This window comes from Fibroporia radiculosa (genome assembly GCF_000313525.1).
Source record: "Fibroporia radiculosa TFFH 294 genomic supercontigs, scaffold22600, whole genome shotgun sequence".
Lineage (NCBI taxonomy): Eukaryota > Fungi > Basidiomycota > Agaricomycetes > Polyporales > Fibroporiaceae > Fibroporia > Fibroporia radiculosa.
In genome coordinates, this window is record NW_012133504.1 from 30,244 (window position 1) to 45,126 (window position 14,883).

The following is a 14,883-nucleotide window of genomic DNA, read 5'->3' on the forward strand; positions in this document are numbered from 1 at the left end:
CGAGGCACTATTCATGGATCATCACGCGCACACCATGTCCTGGAAGAAGATGCATTACATCGTAGACCCATGACCTAGATTCGCATTCAAGAGCGGTATATATAATGTATACATTGTGCGCACCTTCTTCGCTACATTTCATCTCTATTATCTTCACAGCAATATGTCCTCCGACACCGACCCTGTTCTCAATGATCTCCTAAAGAAAAATGAGAAATGGGCAACAGATAATAAACACCTTTTCCCTCAAGATTCACAGTCTCCAAAGGTATGCGTTTCAGTCACTGATTGACGCATCGACCGCTCTGTGGCCACACCGTCACTACAGGATTTACTTAACATATTCGATACATCTATAGGTCCTTTGGATCGGCTGCGTTGACTCTCGTGTTCCGGAGTCAGTCGTGACGCTTTCGCAGCCAGGAGATATCCTAGTACACCGAAACATTGCCAAGTATGTCCTCAATCGCCACTTGGCGCTACGTATGAACTTACCTCACCCTCGCGCTGCTAGCCTTTTCCAATTAAACGATGACAGTGCTGTCTCTGCGCTCCATTTTGCGGTCCAAAATTTGAAGATAACTCGTATCGTTATCGTTGGGCACACCGATTGTGGGGGCGTTCACGCAGCGTGTCGTGCTGCGCACGATGGTACTGTCATCCAACCTCCGTGTCTCGCCCGTTGGCTCGACCCGGTAGTCCAGCTTGCGCAGCGAACTCCCAGGAACTTTGCGAGACTGATTGAGGAGAACGTACGAGAGCAAGTCAAAAACGTCATCAAAGAGATCAAAAACATGTCGCTGGATATGAACTTGGAAGTGCGAGGCTGGATCTATTCGGTTGAGGATGGGAATTTGCGTGTGCTGGATGGTGGGGCGTAAGGCTAGTACCTACCTTTCATAAGGGTTCTACGACCGATGAGGAATTCCCAATGATGTATCTTGGGAACACAGTCTCTGTACACGAAGAAAATGTTGCAGACGGGTCTCTAAGAATCAAACGACGTGCCAATGTATTTCAGCTGTGAGGTAGAATGCGAAGGATGATGTTGCAATTACACCTGCAGTGAGCCCGGTCGGGGCAAGATGGTCAATGAAATGCTGATGAGCTTTGAGCGTGGTTCCCTTTCAGTGTCAGGTGTGCGTATTCTCGGAAATTGAAGAACTCTTGGCTTGAAAGGTGGAGTCAATCACCACGATGGGCCAAATACACCATCCGTTCTGGATTCGTCACTCTACCAGTGAAAAATACTCTAGTTTAATGCGTGACGTACATGCACTCATGTCTCTCGACGCCGAATCAGCAGAAACGGCGTTTGCAGCTCGGCCGCTGTTGCACAACGTTTAGCACAAGCGATACGATGAGACTCAATCTAAGACGCGAAGGTACCTCTTATTCTATTCGCAGTGCACAATTCTTGGCTAAATATCGTCTCACCACAAGTGAATACAACACCATCAAGGCTGCGTGCAATGAATGTCGTGAGCGATGAGAATAGCGTAAATAGGCAGCCTCCAAGGAGCTCCTTCTCGCTCAACTGGTGCAACATATATAGAGCGATATAGATAGTGTGTTCGTCAGCCGTGCCAGGTTGATAGCAATGACAGTAGTGACTCCATCGACGGGTCGAGCCTTGAATGACACCTCGTTACTGCCAGCGTTTACCACGATAGAATCCCATCCAGAAAAAGTGCTCGGGAAACATGTCCGTAGGCAGTTGAGTGAAACGTCGAGCAGCAGCCCCAGTTGGTATTCGTGCCCAAGACGCACGAGAGCCACTAGAGTTGCGAAGGAGACTTGTTCTACATCGAGATACCTTTTAGACTATATAACTAAGTCGTCCTTGCGGCTTGATTGATAACGGGACAAGAACGCACCTCTTCCCATCATATAACGCGCGCAAGAGTATCGGGAAACCATCGATGTGGTTGGAGAGGCAAACAATTGAACAGACATCAAATTTTACTTCGTTGTCCGTCCATAGGGTGAACAACCGACAGCATGTCGAAAAACACGCCGGAATGGCGCGAGGACAGATTTGTGGACACGAAGTACGCTGCCTTGAACGACGAGCACGATGTTTCCATCATCAAGCCAAAACTCTTCATCGCGCGTCCATGCCAGTGGTGAATACTCCGAAGACGTGTCAGCTTCGGTGCGACCTCGAGCCAAAATGTGAGCGCTTGAGTAAGCAATGGGTTTTGGTGGATGAGCAGGTCGAGAAAAGTTCAGGTTAAGAATCGACTAGGACAGGAGAGGGAGGGGAAGAGTTATTGTGCAGCATGATCCGGATGCGACAATGCATGTACGACTGGATAAGTAGCTTCGGAGGTCGAAAACCTCGTTGAGGGAGAGCTTACGTGATCATTCGGTCGACCGTCAACCTCTGCGAGTCTGCCCAATATACCCATGTAGACTTGTACAAGTCTTCTGTTTGCTTGCTGCTTGCTCGTTCCTGGCCAACTGCGCTCGTTCTGCGCTGCGGTGACCTAATTATCGGCAGCTTAGGCAAGTGAGATGAGAAGTAAGCGAGTTTTGCAGACTGTTACGAGGTCCAAATCATCGTTGACACTTCAGGATTGGCTATGGCGGCATATCATAGTACGTCGCCGTTCTGCGTCGCTGTATTATCCCATTATATCAGGCTGAGAGGTTTTTGTTGTCCCACTACAGATGTTTCCGGCTTCAGATGTTCGAGTGGCCATGGAAGCTGAGAGAAAGCCGAAGAGGAATTGTGGGCTTTCGTGGAGAAGAATTTCGAGAGAAAACGTGGTTTATGCAGTCTTAAAGAACAAAGCGGACTCGTCAAGCTGAGGTCCCACACCAGATCGGGATTTCTCTCCTGAAAGGGCCTCGTCTAGTTCTCAACACAAGGAAACACCTACTTGACAACCGGAGAGGTTTCGAGCTTCTACGTTTGACTTGCAGTCGCAAAATGACGACATTACAGCTGAGTATGAGCTTGTCAAGTTGACGAAAGTAAGTGTTAATATCAGAAGACGTATACACGTGTGCGCGATTCGTGCCATGAATTAAGCATCTCGATTGTATGCGTTTAGTGCAATAGATCTGCAGGAGATATAATCCTATCTTGTCCTTGCCTACTCTCGTCTGTATTGTAGTGCGCGTAGATGGCTTTCCCATCCCAACGCTCAGTAATGATCCCCTCATCTATGTTCTCCACAAGATTCAGTCATCCACGTCGATTGCAGGCAACACACGACGTCGGAACATGTTTCTTGTAAGTGCCCCGTGCCTACCATCTTGACGATGTGATGCCTCACCACACGCAGTCCGCATGACGCATCGTCCATCTTCCATGCCGCAGTATGGTTCACTCAGCATGCTGGCTTTCTAGGGTCTCCACTACTTAGATCTGATGCCTTAAAGTCGATGTTGCTGTCGATGGGCCACCATGCCCATACCATTGCATCTATCTCACGGTCTCGATTATACATTACGCGGACATTAAATGAACACAAAGTCATACTAAAGTGGTGAGTGTCTTTCCTATCTGGACTTTGAGTGCTACCCAAACGTCTAAAGTCAAGAACCGCCTCTTGCTACCGGCCCTGGGATCCCAGCGTGTTTGGGTGCATGCTACTTGCGCGTGCTCCGCGTTGAACTCGAACCATTTCATGAAACATGTGCTGGCCACGGCGATCTACCCACTTGAATGTATGAGTTTTTCAATGGAAGTTCGAGTTAGACCCTCAAGTAAGTGCACCCGTTACTCTTCCTTCGACTCCTCGTTGCCGTACAGCAGGAGATAATTTACCGTGCAGCCTGCATCTGGGGGCTCTTCGTACGGGGGATAGCATACAATGGGGGACATCTTAACCACATGTTGATGGCGAAGTTGCAACATGCGGAATGCAGGATACAGCTGGTCTTTTAAATGGAATCCTGTCAAGCACGCCATATAACTGCGTTGAAGTGGTAATACTCACACTTCCACACAGCCTTTGAACTGGTCTCTACCTAGCGTACATAACGAAGCTGCGGATCGCGCATCGTATTTGGGAAGAACTATTGCTCCGAATAAGCGTCTAGAGTAAGCAAGTGCACCTCAACATTTTATATCATTTGATAAGTCCCTGATCTCCTTTAGATTCGAGCACTTGCATTGTGTCTGTCTCCACACAAGCATAATCTCACAATATGGGCGACGAAGAAGGAATAGATAGCAGTGCCAGAAAGTCTAAGGATGACTATGGGTGGGCTCGATGTGCTGAGTTAGTCAACAAACATGACAAGGCGAAGATCGACTACTGGAATGATGAAATAAATGCACTCCTTGTCTTCGTATGTCATATAACCTCCGTTACATGGCAGCATGCTAACGCGAATATGATGGATGAGGCTGGATTGTTCTCGGCAGTTGTTACCGCCTTCGTTGTCCCTTACTATCTTCTCCTTTCTCCCGACGTCGCATCGCAAATCATGGCCAATATCTCTGCCCAGATACGTAGCTTTGTTATCAACTCCAACTTCATAAATTCGACATATCCCGCGTATCCGAACTCGCCAATTGCAACGCTATCCGGTCCTACATCTCCCTCGACGATAGGGATCAACATTCTGTGGTTCTCCGCACTCATCACAAGCCTCACTTCTGCATCAATCGCAATTTCGGTCAAGCAGTGGCTGAATCAGCACACCCTACAGCTCACCAGCGTGCCTCGCGTACAAGTTCTCACTTGGTACTTACGACATCGGTCATTTGCGAAGTGGGATGTCCCTTTCATCATCAATCTCGTTCCGCTACTTCTTCAATTGTCTCTGCTTCTCTTTTACGTCGGGATAATTGTCCTATTATGGTCGTTGAACCTGATTGTCGCCATCGTTGTGGTGTCGTTGACTGGGCTTTCATTGTTGTTCCTCATTGTCACCGCTGTTCTTCCGGCCATCTTCGTCAATCACTGCCCTTACAAGTCTCCGCAAGCATTGTTCACTCTCACGCTCGTCCGAACCATTTTACGGATGCCCTACTTCTGCTGGTTTGTAGCCCGCATTATATTGGACCCGGTTGGCCAGATCGTTGCAATCCTGCTGTCCGATAGGTACGCTATATTTCCATAATGGGCTGGAAGCTCACTAACGAACGTTCGTTCATCCAGCCCGTTGGATACTTTGATCGCGCTGGCTAGACAGTGGTTGAGGTACGCTTTCCCTCATCTAAGTGTGCATATAAAACCGCTCATGATGGTTTCAAGCTGGGGTATCCAGGGTTTCCAATATTATGCGAGGACGGCTGGTTTCCGCTTGTTGCAAGTGCCAGACAGTATGCTCCGCATCACGTAAGTCATTCTTCTACAATCAAAAAATCAATCCAGACTTAGGAATCGTTCTATTATTTCATCTAGGGACCATATCTTGGAGGATGGAAGCCAGCCCTTACACCACCGTCTGCACATCGACTGGAGCGAATATCAGTTGGAATATATTCTTGACTCTCCAGAGGCGCTCGCTATTACTGATCAAATGCTATTAACGAAGGCGTGCGCAGTTCTAATGGACGACACATTCCCCAACACCGTTATGGAACCTTACATAGAAGCCACGCCACTGCTTAAGTCAGCATGCGATGCATTCGCTTCCCTCATGGCATATCTGACTGATCGTCCATCCACCAACGCGAATCAGAGGATGGACAGTCAATCTCTTGCAACTGTGCAACGACTTGCACAATGCATACTCGGACGCGCATCTCGCGACGGTCCTGATGCGGGCGCAGATCGATTCCCGGATACTCTGCTCAAGGGCGTCGAACTCCTTCTGTTTGGGGAGAATATTGATAAGTCACCAATGGTATTCGATGCACTAACTCGGTTAGTCGACAAGAGCTGGGAAAAGTTCAATGATTCCGATCGTCGTGATGTGATTTTGTTAGCGATGGACAGGCTTAAATTCTATCCTCAATTTCACGATATCGATCGCGAGTATCACTTTCCTCCTCCACATGTGCGATTCTGACTTCTCGAAAACAGATTTGAAGGAAATTGTTGGATGGATGAATCGTACTCGACAGGGCTGCTGTTTTCCCGCGGAAATACGGATCGCCATGGAAGTTCTCCTGTTAATTTGTCCTGTACTATCGTTTCCAGATTCGGCCCCTTCGACAATATCTGCTGATGAAGCGTTACATGTACTCGATTGTTTGGGAGCAGATTTGGACCGTCAACTGGCCAACGGAACTTCAGGGAATGTCCATCTCGTGGAAAAGCAAACCGAGTCTTCTCCACATTCGAAGATGATGATGCTTTCAGCCAAATCCTTCGAAGTAGTCGAAAGCGAGGTCGACAAATATCTTCGTGACATGGAGAGCAAAGCCAAAGACGAACAAGAGAAATATGAAGGCTGGTCCAAGGCATGGGAGAAGGACCTCCAGGAGACAAGGTATGCTCGTACGACGCAGATCGTCATGTCGTCGTGTCCTGACGACCGAGTGCTCGAAAGGGTCAAATATCTAGATAGGCTATCTAGAAGACAACAGTCTCAGCGCGACCAGTCGGAGCATCAAGCTTTGGAAATGCGCGTAGGATTCTCGGTTTGGAGGCAAATCATTAGTTCGATCGAAGAGGACCCTACGTCTGTTGGGTATGGGGAGATCAGTGATAACGTATCGCTCATTTTCCTTAATCCTTGGGATTTGTCTAGACTACTAGTGCTGCTGTTTGTGTAGTGCAGTACTGCTTCAAATCGGCATGATGCCCTCCCCTTTTCTCGGATTGTATCATCTGATCTCGGCCGTCGGGCGACGGTGGTTCGCAGTAGTAATTGCGTGGGATCAGCGGGAAGAGATATGGTATGTGCATCAGCATACAGGTGCCTAGCTATCTGGCGTATAACCCGACCGAGCGCTAAGGCCAAGGCTTTGTCGCGCCATGCACAAATCCTGTGACAGTCAGTTACAGTAGATCTCGGCGATGCTCAAGCGAAGACGCACGTTGAGCAGTCGTTGGAAAATTTAAAGCGGTGCGTTCGACTGTGGTTAGGAGAAGTACGAGCATAGGAGAGGTTCAGCATCAGCCCAGCCAGCTCCAAAATCTGTAGTGCAGGACTGGTAGCGCACCTCGTCATCTAAATCAACGATGACTGTCCGTCTATAATCAGCACCCAAGAGCGAGCTTATAATCCGGGTGGCGCATAACGAGCAAGGTAAAACTTGCGGCTCATGATAGTGGTATATGGATGAGTAGAACATGTAGCTCGGTGCACGATATGACTGACGGAGGCGACGCACTGTGCGCGAGAAGATGCGGGACATGCAGTCATTTACAAAAGCCACTGCACACAAAGCGCATCTTGGGTGCGGCAACCCGTTTAGTAATTCCAAGCGAGCATAAAGTGCATCGCAGTCGAGGGAAGACGATCCAGCAGGTGGGATACAATGACTCAATGAATGGGGGTGGAACATCTAGCAGCGAGAACGCAGGGACGAGCTCGCAGAACTTATTCAAACCATACCTGTCGATGGTGAATTAGAAAGCAGTACTGTAATATTCAGAGCCATTCTTGAAGCACAAATCCGAATTATCGCTGTCCACATATTGTATTGCGTAAATATATTGCTGTCTGCTTCGCTTTTCTACCTTCATTAGCGATATAACATCTGACGGTCTTCTCATCTTGTTCCGTGATCTCATACTCTTGAAGCAGTTGGCCCTTATATAAAATCCCACCTTTCGAATTTCCAGGACCGTGTTGCAAGAGAAGAGCGAGATCAGGAAATTAATGTGACTGACAGCTCAGAAAGAATTTGGACAGCATGTGCTCTACGGAGTGGACTCAACCTCGATGCAGACGCCCTGCCTGGTGGATGTGATGAGACCACGGTGATGGGATGAATTTCCATTCCAATCTCCACCACCTTCGGCGAGGGGAGGCCTGAACTCTCCCTCCACCCCACCCAATAATGTCGATGAGTGCGTTTGTAAACCTGCTGTGGATACGCTGTGGGCGCGTCATCGATTCATCAAGCGCAACGAAGCGCGGCTCTACTTGATACTCGGGGTCGAACTGAGCTGAGTCATTGTATGCGTTGTAAGATGTGAAGTTTTGTGAAGCCCACCATCTGAGTCTGTACATTCACGCTAGGTTCGTGCCACGCGATGACAAGGCGCGCGGAGCGTGGATGCCAGCTACCAGTGGTGACATCACCCGCGTCGTCATCTTAGCCATCTCCTCCTTATAAACCTCCACCATACGACCTCTTTCTGTTCTCCTTCCTCTTCACTGACGTCGCTGTACAAACGTGACCACGAGCATAATTCCCAGTCCAGACGTCCTTTCGCAAAGACGAGAAACCGAATCACAATCCAAGCGACATGACAACTCTCGATATGGCATCCCAGGCTCCCCTCATCCGAATCAAATCCGCCATCCAGAAATATCCTTGGGGAAAAACAGGCAACGCATCTCTTGTGGCTCGTCTCGCGCCGAACGCGGTCGGATCTGACTTTCAGTTAGATGGGCAGAAGTCATACGCTGAGGTGAGGCCTGTTTGATTTTTCTATCTCGGTTGTTTCATCTACTTCGCACGAGCGTGCCATACCGCAGAGCAGAGTCGAGATCGCAATTCGACTTCTTATATGCGGTCCATCCTACATTATGAGCGATCTCATATGCTGCCTACAACGCGTTTTTGTTAGCATGTAGGGTCAGTATGCAGGCGGATAAATGCACCTCGCAATGCTACTACTTATTCTACCATGTTCTGCATTTTCTCGCCAAGAGATGCAGAAATCAGTCTCGACTTGGCTCTCCCGCACCGTGACCCTATCTACACCGAAGTTGGGGTTAGGTGTTGGGGTCTCGAGCGGCCGTCGGCATTCTCATTTTCTGCGCCAAAAAGCTCACCTCTTCCCTAGATCTGGATGGGAACGCACCCACATGGCCCAGCGAAATTATATGACTCGCCATCCACCTCCCTCCAGTCGCTCATATCCACATCGCCCGCGACGTTCCTTGGGGAGCCTGTGCATTCGAAGTGGCCAGGAACGACGCAGGTGCCGTTTCTCTTCAAGATTCTCAGCATCGAGAAAGCGCTCCCACTTCAGGCGCACCCGGACAAAGAACTAGGAGAGAGACTCTACAAGGAGAAGTCCGACCTCGCGTCGGACTCGAACCACAAGCCCGAGATCGCGGTGGCTATCGGGCGCCCGCTTGGGAAGTGGGGAAAGGACGTAGCATTCACAGGTTTTGTCGGGTTCCGGCCGCTCAAGGAGATCGCAGAAAGTATGAAGGGGGTAGCAGAACTCAGAGAAGCAGTGGGTGAGGCAAAGGTTGTCGACGAGTTCGTGCAGGATCCAACAAAAGAAAGGCTGAAGAGCGTATGGTCGGCGCTATTGAAGAATGGCGCTGAAGGGCGCGCGGAAAAGTGGGTGGAAAAGCTTGCAGCACGAATCAAAGGCGGGAAGAAGGAAGGCATGAGCGAGGAGCAGGCGCAACTGATTTCAGAGGTGGAGAAACAATATCCGGGGGATGTGGGCGTGCTAGTAACGACATTCTTCATGAATTTTGTGAAGCTGCGACGGGGAGAAGCGATATACATCGGAGCAGACGAAGTGCACGCTTATCTTGAAGGAGGTAAACACCTCATGCTGTCAATTGACACTTTTTATACTCACCCGATTCACGCGGAATTGCAGACATTATTGAATGCATGGCCGTCTCCGATAACGTCGTTAATGCTGCGTTCTCCCCTCCAGAGGAAGTTAAATCGCAGATCCCAACGTTTCTCGAAATGCTCACCTATACGGCGCGCCCTGCGTCACACTGGAACCTCCCTGCGAGGTCATACAAGTATTCCGTTCACGCACGTACGACCGCATACGACCCCCCGCTCGAAGAGTTCGTTGTTCTCGGGACAGTCTTCCACCCCGGGCCAGGCAGCACGGGAGACGGTGGACGAAAGGAGAGGCTCGAGCCATCGGACGGCCCAACGATGGGTATTGTCACGCGCGGCCGCGTTCGAATGAACGTCGGGGATGAGACAGTCGATTTAGAGGAGGGCGCGGTGGTATATGTCGTTCCTGGAAACACCATCAATGTTGAGCTATTGCAGCCAGATCAGGAGGGCGAAGGAGAAGTGTGGTGGGCGACCTGCGTTATCTGAGGGTATTGGAATCCTTAACACCAGCCTCATTGAAGAAGAGAGTCACTATACATGGATATAAGTATGATACACCAAATATAAATGAGACAATGTATGCATATGGAGATGTGGTACTGTACTATTGTGACCCTCAGAGAACCGAGTCTGCATGCACGAGAACATACTGTGAGCTCCTCGACTAAGCTTGTTCAAGAATCTCTGAAACTGCTGCGTAGGTGTAATTCTCCCCGCACGCAGATCGTCTTGGCCATCACAAGACTAGCTTAGATACGCGGCTCAGCTGCTGTCGTTTGTACTGAGCTCCTGGCTTGAGGGAGTATCGCCCAGGCAGAAGAAGCGCAAATGCGTGCTCCATGCGTTGGCTTCTGCTTCAGATGAGGTAATTTCCTTGGGCGACATACGTATTCACAAGGCAACCCTTAGTAGACCTGGCGAATTGAATGGTGCTTTCGTAAGATGGCACAGAGGAGTGCACAGAATTGTCGACAAACCAAGCTATGACAACACTCGTCCGCTGGGCCTTCAGATCATGGCTTGAGGGGAAGTTACGGGTACTAGTGGAGACAAGTGCACATCAGATTGCAAAGGACAAGTCCGGAGGTGCGAAGGCCCACGCGCAGTAAAGAAAATCCACATCGGGTCGGGCAGGCTCTAAGATAAGCGACATCCTATTCGGTGGGCATAGAAACCACTGACGATTGAGCCAGGAAGCCGAGGTCATCCGTATACGCAACGAAAACGTCCTGAATTCCTGCGTGTAAAAATGGTTTCTGAGTGATTCTCTTGTTTAAGGTGTGGGTGATGGTTAGGCGCGTAGGTGATGGCTGCTTCTTGCTTGCTGCTGCGAGCAACGGGGTCCTATATACTCAGAAGTCGGGCCCCGCCACTGGTGGTCTGTGAGTCCTGCTACAGCCGAAGGGGCCTATCGCCACAGTGGGACCTGGGCCAAAGCGTCGTAAAGTGGTCGCTAAGTCAGGCTACCACAGGACAGACGACTCAACTTGCCCCCATGGCATGATATCCGACGCTATTCCATACTTGCTTTATATCACGTAATTTTCTTCAGCATTAAGCCTTGTGTGATGTATATCGAGATATAAGACCGCAAGAATGCCCAAAAGACAGTACCAGCCTCAGACAGACTCGAGACGCGAGGAGGACGCTGCGGCGAGCCACAAGGGAGCCGCGACCGGTGGCAGGCGCTTATTGCCGATACTTGTTCCTGCCAATTTTTATTCTCTGGGCTAACGAACTTTATAAACTTGCATTTATACTCGACTGCAGCTCAGAGACATTCAACAATGGTAAATAGCGGGTTACTTGTCATTCTATGGTAATCCACTGATGTAGAGATGTGGTACAGCTTGGCTTGTCCGACGCACTATCTCGGCCTACGACTTGAGGGTTTTAAGTCGAGGCCGGCGGCCACACTTGCCTTCGATCATTCCGAATGTTGCACATCATGCCATAGGGTTACAGCAGCTCCTGTCTGGTGGGCTTGTAACAACGCCACGAGGATTGACTCAGATGTCCAGAAGGCATAGCCAAATGCGCTTAACGCTCCCCGCAAATGACGATGGTCACCCTTGCGAAAGCCTAGAATATATGTGTTCAATATCAGTGAATCCTTTCGACTGGACTGTATGCTGTGCGTACCTGGGGTCGACAAGGTTGAGCTTGTGTGCTGGAAAGCTGACGATTGGAGCAGGAAGTCCATTGCTTGCATTGTATATGAGGAGTTGTTGGCGATCTCGCATATCCGAATGCAGGCGAGTGGCGAAGGTGGTCAGTTCGAGTGATATTTTAGAGGGTCAAAACATATGATGAAGAGCTTTTCATAAGTCCAAGCACCCTGATGCAAGGGTTCAGCTCATAAAACTTGTAGGAGATCGTCCACTATGCACATGTTGGTCATCCTGGGCGACTTTTGGATGAGGTGTTTTGACAGCGAGAAGCCGAGAACCATCCATGAGGTTTGTGCGCCTGAAGTACCATCTTGGTCAAATTCTCATGTAGTCGTAATATTTCCACAGGTTTTTGATGTGCCATCAGGCGCAGTCAACTGTTTATCCGGCCTCAATTGCGCAGCCGCAATGTCCCAGCGTCAACACGATGCCTGCAACTTTCGGGAACTATGTGTTTGAACTTTGCGAATAGGATGAGCTTTTTCGCGCAAGTTCTCAGTCGCTCGTCCAGCGCTGGCCTGTCCTCGGAAGAGAAGCATATTTTCCTGAACTTGTGCTATGCATGATGCACGCGCAGGGCATGGAGGCGCTTTTGTGTAATTTACATGATTTGACCCTCGTGACTAAAGGCATCGACTCGTGGTATCCTGTTGCTCCGAGAGATGCGGGTAAGTGGTCATTCATGTCATCGATAGCACTGTGCCTGACATGAGCGAACCCGATATTGTGTGTAGATTCTTCGGGGCGCGACGTTCTCACCGTGCTCATCTCGGGACCGCATCCCTCGTAGTCATTCAAATGAGAGTATACCTGGACTTCCAGCGTGGGTAGATAGCCCACCTTCGCATTCTCTATCGCAATGCGCCGGTTATACCTTTTATTCACACCTGTTGTCTGGAGTTTTTTGCATGAAGCTGTTGCTCATATCCACGCGACTTCGGTACATGACCTTGAACAACAACTCTTAGTGCTTGAGGACAATGCCGGCGGTTCCGATACTCACTCAACTTCCCATTGGGCCATCAGTCCACAGATTTCAGCTTTTGCTCACGCAGAAATCACTAAATGGAATATTCCCGGGATGTCTATTGGGGTGGTGCGGTTGACGGAGGCAGGCAATGTTGACACCGACTACGGCTCGTGGGGTATCATGGCAGAAGAAGGGGAGGCAGCCTCTTCTGCTGTACGTGTCCGCTACACTGCATGGAACAAAAGCTGACATTATAAGCAGACGATGTACGGGATCGGCTCTTGCTCAAAGGCTATCCTTGCGAGTGCTGTTGGGATCCTCATGGATGATTTTGCACAAGGGCACAACGTGGTTCCACTTCCTCCGAACTTGGCTGAGTTCACTTGGGATACAAGAATCAAGGATCTCTTTCCAGGCGGCTCCGAGTGGCGACTTCCAGATTCATGGGTAAGTGTCAGGGCCAGTATACGTGACCTACTAACACACATGTCTGGTATGCCAAGGTAAGTTCTATCAGTATGACAGCTCAGTACTTCTGACTGAGAATGGTATAGGCACGACCTCGCGTATAGTGCTAATGATACACCACGCGACGTTACAAGGAAAATGCGATTTCTGAAACATACACATGAGCTCAGGGAGCGATGATCATATTCTAACCAAGTAAGATCCGTTAGCCTGATTCATTATTTTGTATCTTCCATGGCCCTAACGTACATTGATCCATCGCACAATTAGATGTATATGGTTGGTTCTCATATAATCGCGACATATTCTGGGATGCCTTATACCTCCTTCGTCAAGAAGCGTATTTTCGATCCGCTTGGGTTGAATACGACTACGTTCTTTGCAGACGAAGCTCAGCTCACGGGTCACCTAAGCCAGTCTTGGTCCATTAGCGCATCAGGCGCAAGGAGACGCGTTCCATTCTGGTTCAAAGCCGAGAGCGTGGAGGCAATGGCGAGACCGGGTGGAGTGATAAGTACCGCAAAGGATATGGTAGGGATTACATACCAAACATACAGGACACAGGAAGAACTGACTCGAAGCATATCTAGACCAAATGGCTCGCTACGGTACTCAAGTGGGGAGTAGACCCATATACGAATAGGAGTATTTTTCCGCCTTCTGTCTATGAGGAAACAAGTACCGCGCAATCTCTTATATCGGGGAAAGGCTCTGATCCTAACATATCTATTCAAGGCTATGGCTTGGTCTGGGAACGCTTCTCACTTCGAGAACATGAGGTTAGAAGTTACACATACATTTCGACAAGCCTGGGCTTGAACGAAACAACCGCGATTCCTTTCAGGTCCTGCTTTATAATGGACCGATGCCGGGTTTCTTGACATTCATCGTATTGGTCCCATCGGCAAAAGTTGGCGTGGTTGGGTTAACAAATGTTGATGGAGATCAAGACGTTTATCGCAATATCCCGTTGCGCATCCTCGAAAATGTCCTGAGGCTCTCCTACAGATTGCCAAGCTTGAAGGTTCTATCGGGGCTTATGTCATCACCTCTCCCGTATAGTACCCAGGCACCAGGAACTGCTTCCAGTCCCGTTTCGTCCCCCACCGACATTGACATTTTCGTGGGGATGTACACGAATCCGGGATATGGCTCGCTAGACTTGTGTTCTCCGAGGAGCAAAACAAGATATTGTCTTCCAGTTCTCGCCAGTTTCTCCCGCTGTGGAGAATTAGATGCCAAGGATCGTACATTATATGCCGCATGGCCCCGCGTGTGGACATCGCATATGAGCATGAGGCACCGCGGAAACGGCATTTTCACCGTATCGTTTCATACTCTTTTTCCGAACGGGCTTGGCTGGGACACAACGCCATTCGTACACAGGGCTTTGCTAGGGTTGAACGGAGGTTATCTGGCCGAAAGCTCAATTTATAACGGACAGGTTAACGGATTTGGGCTGATGGACGTGATATCTTACCCAGAAGGGCCTCGTACCACGCGCGGGAGCATTAGCAAGAGGGCCGATGTTTGGTTCAAGAAAGTCTTACCCCCTTGGTACGCTCACGTTGCCGGCTCAGATCTCAGCTGATCTGGGAAGTGGAGGAATAAGATGCTTATTCAAATGTTACAATCCAACT

At 49.4% G+C, this 14,883-nt stretch overlaps 4 protein-coding genes across 4 annotated transcripts; all 4 read left to right on the plus strand.

The window, feature by feature from the left end:
• Nucleotides 1-163: 163 nt before the first annotated feature.
• FIBRA_08039 (uncharacterized protein) lies at nucleotides 164-881 on the plus strand (the record flags this gene model as incomplete). Its single annotated transcript, XM_012329698.1, has 3 exons — nucleotides 164-268; nucleotides 360-454; nucleotides 515-881. 3 exons carry the CDS (start codon nucleotides 164-166, stop codon nucleotides 879-881), a joined length of 567 nt encoding a protein of 188 aa, XP_012185088.1.
• A 3,280-nt stretch (nucleotides 882-4,161) lies between these two features.
• FIBRA_08040 (uncharacterized protein) lies at nucleotides 4,162-6,685 on the plus strand (the record flags this gene model as incomplete). Its single annotated transcript, XM_012329699.1, has 5 exons — nucleotides 4,162-5,063; nucleotides 5,121-5,162; nucleotides 5,217-5,300; nucleotides 5,367-5,964; nucleotides 6,032-6,685. 5 exons carry the CDS (start codon nucleotides 4,162-4,164, stop codon nucleotides 6,683-6,685), a joined length of 2,280 nt encoding a protein of 759 aa, XP_012185089.1.
• A 1,660-nt stretch (nucleotides 6,686-8,345) lies between these two features.
• On the plus strand, nucleotides 8,346-10,120 carry FIBRA_08041 (uncharacterized protein; the record flags this gene model as incomplete). The annotated part of the gene is made up of 3 exons (XM_012329700.1): nucleotides 8,346-8,495; nucleotides 8,874-9,591; nucleotides 9,654-10,120. The coding sequence occupies 3 exons, from the start codon at nucleotides 8,346-8,348 to the stop codon at nucleotides 10,118-10,120; spliced, it is 1,335 nt and encodes a 444-aa protein (XP_012185090.1).
• Nucleotides 10,121-12,886: 2,766 nt separating this feature from the next.
• On the plus strand, nucleotides 12,887-14,834 carry FIBRA_08042 (uncharacterized protein; the record flags this gene model as incomplete). Its single annotated transcript, XM_012329701.1, has 5 exons — nucleotides 12,887-12,988; nucleotides 13,037-13,222; nucleotides 13,514-13,774; nucleotides 13,834-14,022; nucleotides 14,088-14,834. 5 exons carry the CDS (start codon nucleotides 12,887-12,889, stop codon nucleotides 14,832-14,834), a joined length of 1,485 nt encoding a protein of 494 aa, XP_012185091.1.
• Nucleotides 14,835-14,883: the final 49 nt, after the last annotated feature.